The 17,907-nt window shown below is 43.6% G+C and overlaps 3 protein-coding genes across 3 annotated transcripts in view; 2 read left to right on the forward strand and 1 right to left on the reverse strand.

The window, feature by feature from the left end:
• The first annotated feature begins 826 nt into the window (after positions 1–826).
• Positions 827–8,266, forward strand: dap3 (death associated protein 3). The gene is made up of 13 exons (XM_062538084.1): positions 827–964; positions 1,367–1,405; positions 1,609–1,731; positions 2,289–2,390; positions 3,295–3,403; positions 3,556–3,648; positions 4,103–4,233; positions 5,513–5,593; positions 6,172–6,357; positions 6,809–6,868; positions 7,143–7,232; positions 7,652–7,769; positions 7,916–8,266. The coding sequence occupies exons 2-13, from the start codon at positions 1,370–1,372 to the stop codon at positions 7,999–8,001; spliced, it is 1,215 nt and encodes a 404-aa protein (XP_062394068.1). The 5' UTR covers positions 827–964; positions 1,367–1,369; the 3' UTR covers positions 8,002–8,266.
• Positions 8,267–9,162: 896 nt separating this feature from the next.
• gba1 (glucosylceramidase beta 1) lies at positions 9,163–17,577 on the forward strand. The gene is made up of 10 exons (XM_062538087.1): positions 9,163–9,435; positions 9,730–9,924; positions 10,519–10,665; positions 11,000–11,133; positions 11,974–12,146; positions 12,541–12,778; positions 14,068–14,292; positions 15,987–16,150; positions 16,650–16,766; positions 17,083–17,577. Exons 1-10 carry the CDS (start codon positions 9,378–9,380, stop codon positions 17,186–17,188), a joined length of 1,557 nt encoding a protein of 518 aa, XP_062394071.1. The 5' UTR covers positions 9,163–9,377; the 3' UTR covers positions 17,189–17,577.
• A 77-nt stretch (positions 17,578–17,654) lies between these two features.
• Positions 17,655–17,907, reverse strand: part of rnf115a (ring finger protein 115a) — a 9,023-nt gene continuing 8,770 nt past the window's right edge. Inside the window, exon 9 of the mRNA XM_062538088.1 lies at positions 17,655–17,907. This exon is cut by the window's right edge and continues 2,103 nt beyond it. The gene's annotated coding sequence lies outside the window, so the exon portion shown is untranslated.

Below are 17,907 nucleotides of genomic sequence, written 5' to 3' on the forward strand. Positions count from 1 at the left end.
TTTCTGTAGAAGACTGAAATGCAATGAAACTCTGCAAGCCTGTAGAAACTCCAAAAATGATATCAGTTGTAACATCCATCACAGTACAATCATTGCTGCACTGAGTTGCAACATCAGCACAGAAAGATGAATGCATCCAAGTGGTATGCATGTGAATTAGGTTTGCAGATGGAACACCTATACTCTTCCATGCTCTCACTGCTCTAAGTATCCTTGTATCCTCAGCACCACAGGACAGAGCGCATGTCACCTGGATCCTCACATATGCATTGTTTACAGGCACAGTTTAGTTGTGTATGAGTCTATACAGGTCTTACCCCATATCTTTTTTTCTTTTTTGTTTGTGCTTTTTCATGTATTTGGTTACATCTTTAATATGGAGGGGGAAAAAGAGATTACTGTGAAATGCCATTAGTTAATAAGTTGTCAGAATCATAATAATATGTATCTCAGTTGTATACAGTACATTTCACCACAGAACCTATTTGTAGGCCTCAGACAAATTTAAGGAAAAAAAAGAAAAACAATTCTCTTAGACCAGTAGGCCTATTGTTATAACAATATACAAAGGGATTATAACTAGCATATAGTGCAAGAAAATGTCGACATTACGTAAACATTTGTGAGTGATAACAAGCGACAAAATATCCTTAACAGGACTTGTGATCTTCACTTTAGTTGTGATCAACTAACTTAAAAACAACCTCAGATGTTTCAGGGTTTTTCTCTTCTCACACAGGACAAGTGACTATTTTACCACTAGATGGCAGTACGTCATTTTTTTTTACAAAACATAGAAAATAAACCTAACGTAACTTCCGTTTCATCTTGTCAAAGATGGCCACTTCCATGGTTAGCGTCGTGACAAGACAGCTGAAGTTGTGACTTTAAATTAGAGTTAATTCTCAACATAGTGTCGATGTCCTGTGTGTGACTAGTTTCCTTGTATGAACATCTTTCAAGGGTAAAATGTCGGACTGATTTCAGCAACTAATTCATAGCTTGCATTGCTGCTTAGGCAACGTAAATTAGCCTGTTACTCAATGTGATTTCTAGCGGTTGACTTCCAGATGCTAACAACACAGTTATACAATGTCAGTAGTTGTTAACCGCCATTTAACACCTGCTATGTGTATTTTATTAATGTGGCAAGCTGTCATTTTTCCAGTTTTAATGTCCATATGTTGTTGTTGTTGTAATTTACGTTAAACATTTTGCTAACCTAACGTCAGCTGGTGTTTTTACTCGACCTGCTTCACCCTCTGTAAACCTTGCAAAGCTGCTAAGCTGTCGAACCGTATGTGTGTCAAACTGATTCTTTTGTCTTGGTTTGCATGATGTAATTATGATATTTCCCCCCTTGTAGATCATGAGTTTACACAGATTGTCCTTGAGGTTGCGACAGGTATGTAACTTATTTGTTAACAGGAGAGATGATGCTGTCATGATGAGAATTGCCATATTTTTCGTACATGATGTTGCTGACTTGTGTAGTGAAACATCAGTGGATCTAGTGATCTAGTAATCTATATCAATATACCAATGCATTAATGGAACCTTTCACTAATTAATGCGTTACATGTGTGGTGTATGGTTCATCATCACCAGGTGGCCCAAGCCAGGCACCTACACAGTAGTGGGAGTGGCCAGCAGCTGGAAGCCCTCACTGTGGAGGCGGAGCCTAGGGAGACGAGAGAACTGTCTTTCTTCAGGACCAGAGAGAGTGACCCAGTGCGTCACAGCCACACACACACATCACACAACACACATCACACAACACACAACACACAACACACACAACACACACAACACACACATCACACAACACACACATCACACAATGCACAGCCTGCTGACCCAGTACTTCATGACCACAGGCACATATCACACATCACATCAATTCTTTCATACAAACGTACGGGCATTAGTGGGCGTTAAAGGGCATTTGTGGGCATTTGTGGGCGTTTTGGGGAGGTTACCAGGTGTGCCATGCTGTTGGAGGTGCAAATGCTGCAACACCGTTGACACCTCACAGTAAGGAGCTCAAGGATATCGTTATTCGTAGCTCATTGAATAGCTGTTGTTACTGTGCTGGAGGCCCAGTGAATGTGCACTGGCCCATCAATATATTATTATTTTTTAAAATTATTATTATTATTATAATTTTCAATATTTAACGTACATGTGTGATAGCTGAATGTTACTGACTCCATGTAGAGCAATGTCCTTGTGTGTGTGTGTGTGTGTGTGTGTGTGTGTGTTTGACGTGCTCCCCATCCTCCCTCCAGGCCAGCCATGCTGAGGTGCATATGGGTCAGTACTACACCCTGCCACCAGGCCATGTGCGCACCATCTTCCCACACGGACTGCCCTACCGCTTCCAGCTGCAGGTATGGCTCCATATGTGGATATTATTATATTTCAGGTCAAATTTCTCTAATATTTCTAATCTCTAACCAGTGATTGGCACTGTGCATTGCTACTTACCATCTTGAAATGTCACAGTCTGAAAGTCCATTCTGGAGATGTGTTCTATTCATTGGTTTAACTTGTCATACCTCTGTAATGGGGAGATACAATATCATCCAAATTGATTATCTTTCAGTTTTGTGTTACAATACTTCCAATAAAAAAGCAATATAGACACCTCTTAATTACTTTTTCAAAGACAGCTTAAACACTTCTGTAGAGAGACATAACCATTTGCCAAACATTTTGTTTATACATTGTGTAATGGTGCACCCAATGTGGGGGGTTGAACAAAATCTGCAATTTTTCTTCTGATTTCACAAGATTGAAACACAGTCAGTATCAACACATACGTTCTACGAATGAATATGTGGCATCTATAGGTAGCAATCATTATTCACAGAAAATTTAAAGTCTTTAGCTTGAAAACTTTTTGAGATAATGACATCTGAACTTTGCTGCAGATTTAGATGAGGGCGCCAATGTGCCAAAAATCAGAAGGGGGGTACCATGTTCAAAAATGTTCTCTGATGTATTAGGTATACCAATCTAATATTTTGGCTAAGTTAGTTTAAATGGTTACTCTTTAGGTGGTAAAAGTTTGAAGGAAATCTGAGATGGTCAAGCAGAAGGCATTTGTTGAATTGAGGTGGAATGACCCTTATTTCTTCCTGTGTGCATGGTATGTGTGTGTCTGGTGTGTGTTTGTTGTCCTGCAGATGAAGACGTTTAATGAGGGTTGTGTGTGGTGTGTGTTTGTGTTGTGATGCAGATGAAGACGTTTAATGAGGGTTGTGTCTGGTGTGTGTTTGTGTCGTCCTGCAGATGAAGACGTTTAATGAGGGTTGTGTGATGGTGCGGCAGCCTGCCCTCGACCTCATATCCCACCTGAGGAAGGCCGACTACAGCAAGCCTGCTGTGCGCTACGTGCTATGTATCTTTTCAACAACAAATCACATCGCATTTATTATGCGTTGGGTGTTGTGTGGTTGTTGTTGTTGTTGTTGTTGTTGTTGTTGTTGTTGTTGTCGTTGTTGTTGTTGTCGTTGTTGTCGTTGTTGTTGTCGTCCTTGACTAGTGCTGCAGATGGGGTGAATGGCTGTGGAAAGACCATGTCACTCTGCCACACAGTCCACTACTGTTACACACAGGGATGGCTGGTGTTACACATACCTGATGGTCAGTTCCTCAGCACACACAAACATAAACTTGACCACCACTAAGTCCTTAGTCTGGCCTTGGCCTTGGTAGCCATCTCAGTAATGCTCTTCAGCGGCTATTCCAGGCAAGATCAGGATCTTGATTGGCGTTTACAGGACAGGACTTCCTGCCACAAATTTGCCATGCGTGTTTAGCATTACAGACTATCCTATTAGATATGCTATACTATACTATCAAAGATCCTTCATTACTATCTAACTGCTCCGCTTAACTCTCTCTGATACTATAATATACTGTACTATTTTTCTTCTCCCATATAACTGAACTCAAAATATGAAAGTTGTGGGTGGGGTGGGACAATCTTCATTCACTTTTTATTCAATGTTGTTTTCCTTTTTAATTTTAAGTATCATTTTGTGTTACATTGATTTGCTTACATACAATTGGATAATGTGTTTCTGTCTCTGTGAAGCTCACCTGTGGGTGAAGAACTGCAAAGAGCTCCTGCCATCCTCATTCCACTCCTCACGCTTTGACCAGCCACTAGAAGCCTCCCACTGGCTGCGGAACTTCAAAATCACCAATGAGCCCCTCCTGTCAAAGGTAGATAATTAGCTTACTGAATAACATTAGATTTGTTTTATTGCTTTTTATTTTAGGGCAGCCATTTTGACAGTTGCTGGAAAAGCAATAAATCTAGACATGCAGTTACACGGATCACTAATGGATGGTACAGTAGGATGTGCCCACATCTTATCATCTCATCAGCCGCTACATTAGCCTGACGACGTCATACTCAATTCTTATCAGAATATGAGTCTGAAACTGCTCCATTCAGCTGCGATTATGGGGCGTGATTCAACCGATACAGTGCGGGGGGGATAGCTCTGCACTCATTGGATAGACCAAACCAAACAGAACAAGTTATTGGCTGTCAGTATCTGCGAAATCTAAGACAGAAATATGTAGCAGGGTAGGCTATGGAAAACATCCTCCTTCGTTTTTAAAAATAATTCCTTCAAACTGTATGCAATGAACAGCTGGGGAAGTGTGTCGTTAACCCAACGAGCAAACAGACATTTTTAAACAAACGGGAACAACATCACCCAAACATGCTGTTTTAACTGGGTGAAAGTGAAACTGAAGTTTTCCCACATATCCTCGTTGGTCTAAGTGTTCAGAAATAGTTGTGCGAATCCGTGATAAAACCTCCGTTTCAATAGCTAAGATAAACGAAAGGCCAAACTGCATGAACAAATTATGCATTCATAGCCATAGCGTTTCTGTTGCAATCAAAATCAACCTAAGCGAACATGGTCTCACACCCAACTCGTTGAACGAGGACGCATGCAACCGTGAACGTCACTGCTGTTCATATGTCAATCATCACGTAAAGCCCGCCCTGTGAAATGTGATTGGTCCGGGCCGAAGTGTATCTCGAATAGTAGCAGCTGAACGGAGCAGTGCCAGACCGAAGTTCCCTGCAGGAAAAGAATGGAGGCGGGGCTAAACTTCGGTCTGGCATCCAGGCTACCGCTACATATCTGTATGAGTAGTATTAATTCCCTTATAAGAGCGCTAAACCTACTTTATTTACTGTAGTAGAGTAAAACCTTGTTGTACTTTGTAGATTCTGTCCATAGGTCCAGGGGCTCCTTTGATGTGTTTAATTAGGCCTGATGATAATAATAATCTGTGTGTGTGTGTGTGTGTGTGTGTGTGTGTGGCAGCTGAAGACTACGCAGCGGTACGTGTGGACTAAGAGAGAGAGCACTGAGGAGGGCAGCACGCTGTGTGATGTGTGAGGCCTGATGATAATAATAATCTGTGTGTGTGTGTGTGTGTGTGTGTGTGTGTGTGTGTGTGTGTGTGTGTGTGGCAGCTGAAGACTACGCAGCGGTACGTGTGGACGAAGAGAGAGAGCACTGAGGAGGGGAGCACGCTGGCGGAGCTGGTGGACCAGGTAAGCGCCTCACTTCCTCTCTGCCATCAACAGCGTGGGCTCTTGCCTCATTTCAGCTGCTTGCATCATTTCCTGTGCCATTTGTGACATTGCTTTGAACTCTGATCTTTCACATCCAAAATACAATGACTTCAATCTTTGAAAATCTGCATCAAATGTAAAGCATGTGCCTTGAGGCATTCTTGAGATATCTCATTCTCGAGACACGAAAGGACACACACGGACGTACCGACCACCTGAAAACTCTCCTTTCTTTGCCTTCTGCTTCTATTTCTCGCTGACCCCTTGCGGCCTCCCTGTTCTCATTCACTCTTTGCTCATGGGGTGCCTCTCATTTGTCTGTTTAGCTATCCTCCCTTCCTTCCTCGGTCCTCCTTCCCACTGATCTAGATAAAGAATGATGGGGCGGCAACAATGGGATAGTCTATCCAGTGTTCTTTAGAGATCAGTGGGACCGAGCTGGAGGACCGAGGAAGGAAGGAAGGAAGGAAGGAAGGGAGGATAGATAAAAAGACAAATGAGAGGCGCCCGGCCCATAGTCATGTGTGTAACGTGCTCCCGTGCTGGTGCGCCCCCAGGGGGTGAGTCGCGTGCGCAGCAGCAGTGACGTGGTGGGGGCGCTGCTGAAGGAGCTGCGGCTGCAGGCGGGGGGGGCGCCCCTGGAGGAGGGGGGGCAACAGCGCCCCCTGAGGCTGGCCGTGGCGGTGGACGGCATCAACGCACTCTGGGGCCGCACCTCACTCAAGAAGGAGGACAAAAGTGTGGTGAGTGAGTGAGTGTGGGTGTGTGTGTGGACTGTGTGCAAGTATGGGATCAGCTCACAGTCGTGTACAGTGGTTGTCATCACTACCTCAAACCTCCAGTTGGTTCAGGGTCATTAGTTCAAGTTATTATGTTTGTGTCCCAATTGTTATTATGTTATTATAATAAGTTTTATGTATGTGTCCCAATTGTTATTATGTTATTGTAATACGTTATTATGGTTGTGTCCCAACTGTTATTATGTTATTATAATAAGTTTTATGTATGTGTCCCAACTGGCCATAACAAACATAAGACCTACAGTAACAAAACACACAACAGTCAATATAAACCATAACCTATACAAAGTATAAATCATCTCTCTCTTTCTCTCTCTCTCCCTCTCCCTTTTTTTCTCTATCTTTCTCTCTCTCTCTTGCTCCCTCCTTTCCCCATGGTCTCTGTCCTGCCCAGGTGGCTCCAGAGGAGCTGACCCTGATCCACAACTTGAGGAAGATGGTGAAGAACGATTGGGTACGAGCACCTCACACATGTCCCTTGGTCTTACTGGCACCTCTGCAGGGGTGCATTCTGCCACAGTAGCCAAAATCACACATTCACTCATCTTTCTCTATACTCTTTTCTTCCCACCTTTGCCCTTCCTTCCTTCTCTCTCTCTCTCTCTCTCTCTCTCTCTCTCTCTCTCTCTCTCTCTCTCTCTCTCTCTCTATTCTGGCTCTCTCTGTCACTCTCGTCTCTCTTTCTTTCTTTCTTTCTTTCTTGTTGTCTTTCTTATTGCCCCCTCCAGACTGGTGGGGCTATCATCTCCTCTCTGTCCCAGACGGGGTCCCTGTTCCAACCCAAAAGTGCCTTCTTGCCCCAGGAGCTACTTGGACAGGTCAGGACTCCTCTCATCTCACTGCCCGCTGGTCAGACCTGCGGACTGAAATGGATCTCTGTACTAATAACTGTCCTCTGATAACTGCTAATACGAACTTCTAAAGGGTTACTGAGTGTGTATGTTTTAAGTGCACTAAATGAACGATAAGAAACATTTTCCTTCAAGACTGTGAATAAGAAACTTTTTTGAAGAAGAATATGATTTTGAACACACTGTAGCTGATGCCTGTGCTTTTAGGTATTATAGTTTATGATGAAATATAAATATAATCCTTGTTCTCATAGCAGGAGTGGAATAACTAAGTATTATTATGTGGAACACTAAGTAAAAATGTTTGACATTTGTGTGTGTGTGTGTGTGTGTGTGTGTGTGTGTGTGTGTGTGTGTGTGTGTGTTTTCTGTGCTCTGCTCCACAGGACGGTTTTGATAACATGGATCCCTTTGTCCCGGTCCCAGTCTCCAATTACAGTGAGAAGGAATTTGAGAGTTGTTATCTGTATTACTTAGACCGGAATTGGCTACAGCATTCACATAGTAAGTGTGTGAGTGTGTGTATGAGTGTGTGTGTGTGTGTGTGCGTGCGTGCCTGTTTGTATGTGCGTGCATGTGTGAATTCCTACTTTTTGTTGAGTGTTTGAATAAAGTGATCTCAGGTCTCCATGTCCCTCTCCTCCCTGCAGGCCGAACAGAAGAAGGGAAGAGAGAACTCATCTTCCTCAGCCACAGAAACCCCACCGTCTTTGAGAGAATATGCGCTTCGCTGTGACGTCCAGGCAGCCATGAACAGACAGAAGTTCAGACAAACAAATACGTGTTAGCGTGATGTACATCAGAATACCTGCATTGCTCTTGCGTCTCTGAAAAGGATCAGAAAGTGTTTCCCAGTGCCGGGCCAGATCCACACCACGTCTGCGCCAGACCAGAGCCAGCAGTGCTTTGAGCGCTCATAATCATGTGTAGGCCACTTGTTCTGTAAATTGTACGTGGTGTTGCATGTTCATTTCTTTTGTATTAAAATACTTATGAGAAAACATGTGAGTGCTCTTAAACTCTTCTGATGAAACAAGCAGTAGATATCAGCTGTTGTATATTATACTGATCATTACAAATACATCAAAAGTGTAATTCTGGGGCCTGCTGTTAGCATCACAAAATTATTCAATAAATGTCTATCAGACTCCACGAATATAATCATTGACATTAATGTCATACTGCTACCTGTTGTCGGCAGAGAAGAGGAAAGTGACCTCAAGCAAAGTGGATGCTCACCTGCATATCTAAGGTCTGGCTCCAGGTTCTTTTTGTAATGAACCTTTCGAGAAAGTTCAAATATATACAGTAGGATCAGCAGACAAGTGTGGTATCTAGTGAACAGAGAAGTAAGATTGTAGTAACTGATGGTTAATAAAAGGAAATAGAACAATAAAAAATAAAATAACGCAATACATCATTCCTCTTTGCAAAGACCAGTTTCACGGTTCTGTTCCTCTTTTTGCTGTTAATAAATGTCAGAGTTTTGATACATTCTTTAAATTTACACTTGAATGTAGTGTAGCTTAACTTATCTGTGTGAGATCAATTATTAATTCACATAATAACATTCCTTATATTGAATTTAGATACTGCCAATAGGTGTGTTGATTCTGGTTCAGCATTTGTTATCAATGTCATATCAATGTGTGACAAATCTGACATCTTTAATCTTATTTGCAATACAAAACGTGTTTGGCAGTAACCAGGTCCTCTGCCAGTTGGTAGCCTAAATGTGAAATAATTTTTCCTCTTAAAGAGCAGGCTATGTAGGCCTGTGTGATTGTTACGGCATTTGGGGTATCTGACCTAAGGTGCGTCTCCAAAACCAGTAACGTGACGTAATTGGTTGTAGTCTGTCTGGTCATATGACTACAGTGGACAGGAAACCCGGAAATGTTTAAAAACAGTGCATGACTGGCGTACGTTTGTTCCTTCCGACCACACAAATACCAAGTGATGTGAGCTGATCTAATCTAATTGGATGAAAAAATAAAATTATTATTTCGCGGTTGTTATAGGCTACTGAGTGCGCAAGTCGGGGAGGTAACATGTAAGCGTCGGAGCCAAAACCTGGAAGTTTGTCTCAAAAGTTATAGTTTAACAGTAACTATGGGACTGACTAGTATCCTATTTGTTGTCTGTATCGGCGCTTCAGCTACCAGCAGAGGTTTGTTTTTGGCTAGGAAACCTGTAATAATTTATTTGCATGCTTGCATACTTGTTTTTCCTGCAATAATGATCAACTGGATGTTGTCATACCCAAACTGCAACTTGTAATGCTCATACTGCAACAGTGCCGATAGGAGTGCGCATGCGTTCTGTTTCTTAAGTAATTTCTGGAACTAATCTATACCTCTACTATAAACTAAGCCCAAATTACTATGTCAATGAATGAACAATTCTTTGTTGTCTTGTCATTGTACTTATCTGTCTTTGTCTCCTGTACTGCATCTGTGTCCAGTGTACCAAGATGAGTGTGTGGCTCGTAACTTTGGCCACGGATCGGTGGTGTGTGAATGCAATGCCTCATACTGCGACTCGGTGAGGTCCCCGCAAGTACCCCCGGTGGGCCTATTCATGAGCTACATGAGCAACAAAGAGGGCAGCCGACTGGCAGGGGGGCAGGGGCAGGTGCTGAAGAACAGCACGGGGGCAGGTGAGCAACTCTGAACTCTCCTCTGCAGCCCCAGTAGGCTACACCTGCATTCTCACTTGTCCTTGGGCTTTTATGTGCTTGAATATATATTTTTTTGAATATATACTTTTTCTCTGCATTTAACCCAATTTAACCGAATTAGTGAACACACAGCACACAGTGAACATACAGTGAGGTGAATCACACAACCCAGAGCAGTGAGCTGCCTGCCCAACCAGCGGCGCTCGGGGAGCAGTGAGGGGTTAGGTGCCTTGCTCAAGGGCACTTCAGCCGTGGTGGACTGGTCGGGGATCGAACCGGCAACCCTCCGGTTACAAGCCCGATGCGCTAACCAATACACCACGGCTGCCCCTTGCTGCTATTTAAGTGGGCTGTAGTGAAGACATCATTGGAAGATGTTCCATCATTGTTGGTTCACTTTATGCCAGTCCTGTGTACTTAATATCTTAGTTGAACTAGTCTTCTATGTTATACTTGTACTTGCTTCTACTGGTGGCCAAACCAACCCATCTACTTTTAGGTGTAAGTAAATCTAAGTAAAAGTCCTCCATACACTCCTCAGTCTGTGTGTGTGTCTGCCACTCCTGGTTTCAGTTCTGAGGCTCACCATCGTCCCCTATCAGAAGTACCAGAAGATCAAAGGCTTTGGGGGTGCCATGACTGACTCAGCTGCCATCAACATCCTGTCCCTGTCAGGTGGCGCCCAGAACCAGCTGCTCAGACAGTACTTTGCTCCTGAAGGTAAAACCATGGGAGCAGTTTTTTTTTTCTCTCTCTCTTTCTCCCTCTCTCTCTCTCTCTCTCTCTCTCTCTCTCTCTCTCTGTCTGTCTGTGTGTGTGTTGTCATCGCTCTGTCTTCCACATTTATGAAAGGTTTGGTATGAATGTTGAGTCATGTCTCATAAAACAGTCACGAATGCTTTATGTGCAGTTTATGACAGCTGCTGTGAATGTGTTACGAACTCACCCGTCACCGTCGACTCACCCGTCAAGTATTTTTAAGTGTTTTTATACATATTTCTATATAAATGCATTCCATTCGTCTTGCCCTCTCCCTCTGCATTTCTTACCCAAGGCATTGGGTACAGTGTGGTACGAGTTCCCATGGCCAGTTGTGATTTCTCCACGCGTCTTTACACCTACGCTGACACCCCAGGGGACTACGACCTGAACAACTTCACTCTGTCTGCTGAGGACATCAAGATGAAGGTACACACATGCCAATCATTGTGTCAGCAGCTTATGCAAATTAGGACTTACTTTGGTGTTGGGGAATACGGAGAGATTGGCAATGGCCAGGACATGCACGGCATTATCAGAATTAATTTTAGGAAGAAGGTCATGGCTTGTCTGTTCCTGGTTTGAGAAGCACACAGCTGTCGGTCAGATGCATTGTCGGCTCAGTGGTTCTGAGGTACAGGCTGATGTCACGTAAGGGGATGTGAAAGAAATGAGTTTGAGGAGCATATGTGCTGAGGAAAACCTAAAATAGAACACTGACCCTTTTTTTTTTTTTGCTTTCCAATTCTCCATGGTGCATCATGTCAGCGCTGCTCTCATGTCTGGTGTAGCCAGTTACCTTGATTATGTGGATGAGCCTTGTTGACACCAGACCCTTCTCAATAAAGAGAAGAGTGGGTCGGGAAAGGGATCGTTGACTTACGACTTCCAGCACTTCCAGAGACCTAACTAGCAGTGAAATTAACAGGGATCCCACTGGTTTGTATGGGTATTCCCAGGCTGTGGAAGTGTAGTTCAGTGTTCATATCAGTGTAATCTGCTGTTGGACTGAGTGAATGATTCTTGTTTTGGTTCAGCCTGACCTATCCCTCTCCCTCTCTCTCTCCCTCTCTCCCTCTCTCTCTCTCTCTCTCTCTCTCTCTCCCTCTCTCTCTCTCTCTCTCTCCCTCTCTCCCTCTCTCCCTCTCTCTCTCTCTCTCTCTCTCTCTCTCTCTCTCTCCCTCCCTCTCCCTCTCCCTCTCCCTCTCTCTCTCTCTCTCTCCCTCCCTCTCCCTCTCCCTCTCCCTCTCTCTCCCTCCCCCTCTACAGATCCCACTGATCCAGAAGGCCCAGGCAATGTCCCCTAAACCGCTGTCCCTGCTGGCCAGTGCCTGGAGCGCCCCCGCCTGGATGAAGACCAACGGTGCACTCATTGGCAAGGGATCCCTGAAGGGCCAACCAGGAGGGAAGGAGTACAAGACCTGGGCTCAGTACTATGTCAGGTGAGGAGTACAAGACCTGGGCTCAGTACTATGTCAGGTGAGGAGTACCAGACCTGGGCTCAGTACTATGTCAGGTGAGGAGTACAAGACCTGGGCTCAGTACTATGTCAGGTGAGGAGTTACTCACCCGGCCTGGAGCTTAGTGGTGTTGGTCATGCGAAGGCTTTCAGAGGGTTATCTGTTCTCCTGTGTCATAGTTTTGGAACCATGCAAACGTATAACTGGGTTCCTGTCTGCATTTGGGTTTGTTTAGGAATGTTTTTTTCCCCACATAGTTGCTGCTATGTGACTCTCGATAACTCTATTACCTGAGGTTCATTGGTTTAGTACTCTAACTCTCATGGTTGATTTCCAGTCGCTCTCTCTTCTTCTGTTTCCACGTCGGTTGGTGCAGGTTCCTTGAGGAATACGGGAAGTTTAATCTGTCCTTCTGGGCAGTGACCACGGGCAACGAGCCCTCCGCGGGTGAGATGACCAATTACAGCTTCCAGGCCCTGGGTTTCAGGCCCGAAACACAACGTGATTGGGTGGCCATGGATCTGGGTCCCGCCCTTCATGCCTCAGCGTTTCCTAAGACCCAAGTGATCATCCTGGATGACCAGAGACTTCTGCTGCCTCATTGGGCTAAAGTGGTGAGAGAGTGGACCGACCTGTTAACTACTGATTCATAATCGGCCATTAAAAATGGAAAGTAAACAGGCAGGAGTATGTTGGATGGATAGACAGATGGATTGATGTAGAGCTTGATTACTGTATGAAGAAACAAACAGACGGACTGTGAAACTCAAATTAAAGGTGTTACTTGTTGTATTTTTAGTTTAAAACATTGAGATATTACCCTAAAATAGAGACAGAATATTTATGATTTGTTGTCCTGATTTCCACAAAAACAGAGTGTGCTAACTAGCTAACCAGCTAGCTTCGCCTAAACCTTCTCTCAGTACTCCATCATTCATTCATTCAATCATAAATCATCGCAGTATCCAATCAGAATCTACATCAGTGCAGTATCCAATCAGAATCTACATCAGTGCAGTATCCAATCAGAATCTAAATCATCGCAGTATCCAATCAGAATCTAAATCAGTGCAGTATCCAATCAGAATCTAAATCGACTTGACCAGGTGTGTTCACACATACAGTACAAGGCATTTAGTGGAGCATTCAGGACAAAGTGTGATGAGTTGAATACACATAACCTCTTTAATGCAGAATAACTAGAGCATCCAGAGTGTGATGAGACACATAACCCCTTTAATGCAGAATAGCTAGAGCATCCAGAGTGTGATGAGACACATAACCCCTTTAATGCAGAATAGCTAGAGCATCCAGAGTGTGATGAGACACATAACCCCTTTAATGCAGAATAGCTAGAGCACCCAGAGTGTGATGAGACACATAACCCCTTTAATGCAGAATAGCTAGAGCACCCAGAGCATCCAGAGTGTGATGAGTTGAATTCTACACATAACCCCTTTAATGCAGAATAGCTAGAGCATCCAGAGTGTGATGAGACACATAACCCCTTTAATGCAGAATAGCTAGAGCACCCAGAGCATCCAGAGTGTGATGAGTTGAATACACATAACCCCTTTAATGCAGAATAGCTAGAGCATCCAGAGTGTGATGAGACACATAACCCCTTTAATGCAGAATAGCTAGAGCATCCAGAGTGTGATGAGACACATAACCCCTTTAATGCAGAACAGCTAGAGCATCCAGAGTGTGATGAGACACATTACCCCTTTAATGCAGAATAGCTAGAGCATCCAGAGCATCCAGAGTGTGATGAGACACATAACCCCTTTAATGCAGAATAGCTAGAGCATCCAGAGTGTGATGAGACACATTACCCCTTTAATGCAGAACAGCTAGAGCATCCAGAGTGTGCTGGTCATCAGACTCACCTGTTCTCCTCCAGGTCCTGAGTGACGTTCACGCTGCCCGCTACATCCATGGAATCGGGGTGCACTGGTACATGGACTGGTTGGCACCAGCCGAGCTCAGCCTGGGCACCACACATCACCTGTTCCCTGAGTACTTCCTGTTCGGGACGGAGGCCTGCGCTGGGTTCAGCCCGCTGGACCGCGGCGTGAAGCTCGGCAGCTGGGAGAGAGCGGAGGAGTACGCCCACGACATCATAGAGGTAACTACTGTATGCCCATGAAATCATGGTGGTAGCTAATATACAGCCATTGCATAATAATATAAGTAAAAACAATAGGGCCAAAAATATCAGAGACTTACATACACTCCTCCTGACATTATAATGATAAGCACACCAAAGACATCAAAGAGGCATATGGAATACGGCCATGACATCAGAGAGGCAGATATGCCACCAACATCAGAGGAAACTGTGCTCCTGGCATCATAGCATCATAGAGATGCACTGGCCTAGCCTGATAAACCAGCCTAAATGGATTGGATGTCTAATTTAGTCTGGCCTCGATGAATGGATACAACGGAACATTGTTGATGAGCACAACCCGTTGTCTTTCAAACCGTGTCTGTGCCTATAGGCCAACGCTCCCTCAAAACCCCGCCCCAGAGCCCTCTGCCTCGCCCGCGTTGATTCAAAACACATCTCTGCGTTGTGATTGGTTTAGTTGCCATCTGCCAGATTCAGGGCAGTGTTTTCAAAATGTACAGTGGTCCGAGGCCAGACCCAAATGCAGGCAAAACATTTTGCCGTTCAGCAGTTGGCGCTGGTTTTCCAGGCTAGCACTGGCCCTGAACTCAAACAAGAGAGAAGTCCGCTGCAAGCAAAATTATGCTCCCAATATTTTATTTGAAAAAACGTGACGTTTCGACGTCTGAGGAAGGTCTTACAGGCCGCAAACGTCGCGGTTTTTCAAATAAAAAATTGGGAGCATAATTTTGGTTGCAGCTGACTTTTCTCTTGTTTGAGTACTTGCCTTTTTGTCCTGCCTTTTTTTTAAATGTGTGTGCTTTGATTGCAATTTCATTGCCCTGAGTTCAGCCATAGGCCAGGCTGTTTAAGATCTGAAAAAAAAGATAATTACATACAATTATATATAACTGCTTTCAACGTCTCTGATAGCTTCAGGCACCGAAATGTTACTTGCCATGTTTGACTAGTGAGGTAAATCCCAATAGGTTGTAGAGGTAAATATGCTATTACGCACCGACTTCACAGTCATCATAGGGCCACTGGATAGGTAGCCATGCTATGGGACATCATAGAAAAGAACTTCATCAGTGCTCATTGGTGCCTTTTCTTCAAGTCAGTGTGTGCTATTGTGCACTGACTACTCAGATACTGTAAGTGCAGTAAGTCAAGTCAAGTCAAGTTTATTTATATAGCGCATTTCATACACAGAGGTCATTCAATGTGCTTTACATAAACAAAAACTAGACAGTAATAGCAGATAAAAGCATAGATGAGCAAAGAGTAATAATAATAATAATAGTAATAATGATAAAATAAAAAATAAAAAGAAAGCAATAAAGAATAATTAACATAAAAGACATAAGGTGGAATAACTAGAAGACAGGTCTGTTTTTAACAGATAGACTTTGCTAGAGTCTAATTTAGCAAACCAGTGATAGTGACAGTAGATTGTGTTTAAGGGATTTAGCGGACAACAGCACAGCTGCATGCATATCTGATGTTGCTTTTGGCACACTAAGTTCTGTTGTCATTCCTCAACAACTTGTTTTGTCACATTATTTCATGTAACAGGTGTATGTTTTAGAAGGTAAAAAGACTCGAGACTGTTCTAGACTTAAATTAGAACAGTGATGTTTAGGCCAAGTTCCATTTTTTAAGCCTCACGTTTTAATCTCCTGGTGTTTTTGTCTCCACCTGTGGCTCAGGATTTAAATCACTATGTGACAGGCTGGACGGACTGGAACTTGGCTCTGGATCTTGGTGGAGGGCCCAACTGGGTGAAGAACTTCGTGGACAGCCCCGTCATCGTGGACAAGGAGAAAGACGTGTTCTACAAGCAGCCCATGTTCTACAGCATGGGCCACTTCAGGTAGTGCCCCGTCTAGCTGTGCTTTATCCCACCTCATTCAGCTGGACAGGAGCGCCACGGCCCACAGGTGGCTGTAAACAGCTGCTGCGTGTGCAGAGAGGTGGAAAACCTGCTGCACAGGTTTGAGTGGCATGAGCGTAAGGGATTGTTTTGGATTGAAATGCACTGCGCTCAGTTAAAACCATGTACTCATATCATCCTATAAGGTGCATATATTGCAGACTGTATTAGTTTGTCACTCTATCCGTGAGAGTGCCGTGTTTACGACTGTAACATGTTTTTTTTATTTACCCGTGTCATCAGTATAGTTATTCCTAAGGTATCTGAAGTTGATTTCAGTAGAACTACTCTTGTACCTGATAATGGAAGACTTTGAGTTACTACTCCAGCGGCTGAAGACGCACATGGCTGGGTTAACAGCATTATATATGCCCAATAAACGTGTCCATGGTGTGACATGTTGACCTTTACTCTTTTTTTTTTTATTCCACCCTCACAGCAAGTTCTTGTGGGAGGGGTCTCAGCGTCTGGGCGTGTCGTACAGCAAGGCCTCCACCCTGGAGAGCTCTGTGTTCATGCGCTCTGATGGTGCACTCGTCATCATAGTTCTGAACAGGTGAGCGAGACAAGACACTACTCACAAAAAGTCAGGGATATACGGCTTTTGGGTGAAATTTCAGGATGAACCTAAAATCCACTATCGCCTTTACAGATGAACTTAATGTGACTATTTAATGCGTATAGTTCCGTGTTTCAGTACTTTCTGTACTGAAACATTAATTTTCACCCGAAAGCCAGATAGCCCTAACTGTTTGTGAGTATTGTATATTCTGATGAAATATTTGAACCTACTGACCAGCATACTAGCCATATTATTGCAGTTGAACTGTGATATGAAATGTTTTGTTACAATACAAACGTGTGTGTTTTAGGCGCGAGGAGCACATTCCATTTGAAATCTGGGACCCTGCGCTCGGCTTCATCCCCATTGATGCTCCTGCTCACTCAATAATAACGGTTGTCTGGGCAACACAGTGACCATGACAGTGCTGCCTCAACCACACACACACACACACACACACACACAAAATCAAGATCAATCCAAAATAATGATTCCAGGGGGAATGACTAGCACACTTTCACTTTTAATTTAGCAACTTTTAAATGACTTTTTTTTACCTCCACATCAAGTATTACGAGCATGAGTTTTCCTCTTCTGATTTAACCCAGTGGCAACAAGGGGAATGCCAGTTGGTCTGGGAGTTCCCCTGAGCTGCGTACGGACTGTGCCTTAATACTGGGATGAGAAGCAGCTTATTGGGAGCCCTATCAGGTCAAATTCAAAGACGAGGACTGAGAAATAAGGATAACACATTTCAACTCTTGACTCTGATGCACTGCTTGAATAAAACAACGTATAAAACAAATCATAACCCTGTTTCTTTCAGTCGGAATTCTGTTCCGTAAAGTTGTGAAAGTGAAAAAAAAAAAAAATACAAATATGTACATCATTTTCTCATTTTTATTGAATTTCATTTTAGAATTTTACATCATACACATATATATAATATATACTTTTTTTCAATTCAGGGCATCATGTTTTTCCCCCCCATAATCACTGCTTAGTTCCATTTTGCCTTGCGTCCAGAGGTTGTTGAACTAGAATTATTTACATTAAAAAAATAGAGTGATGGAAATGAGAACGAAAGAAGAATAATGCTGCATTCCAGGCAACTCGGAAGTCGAAATTCGGACCT

The sequence above is a fragment of the Sardina pilchardus genome, chromosome 6 (assembly GCF_963854185.1).
Source record: "Sardina pilchardus chromosome 6, fSarPil1.1, whole genome shotgun sequence".
In the NCBI taxonomy this organism is placed as follows: Eukaryota; Metazoa; Chordata; class Actinopteri; order Clupeiformes; family Clupeidae; genus Sardina; species Sardina pilchardus.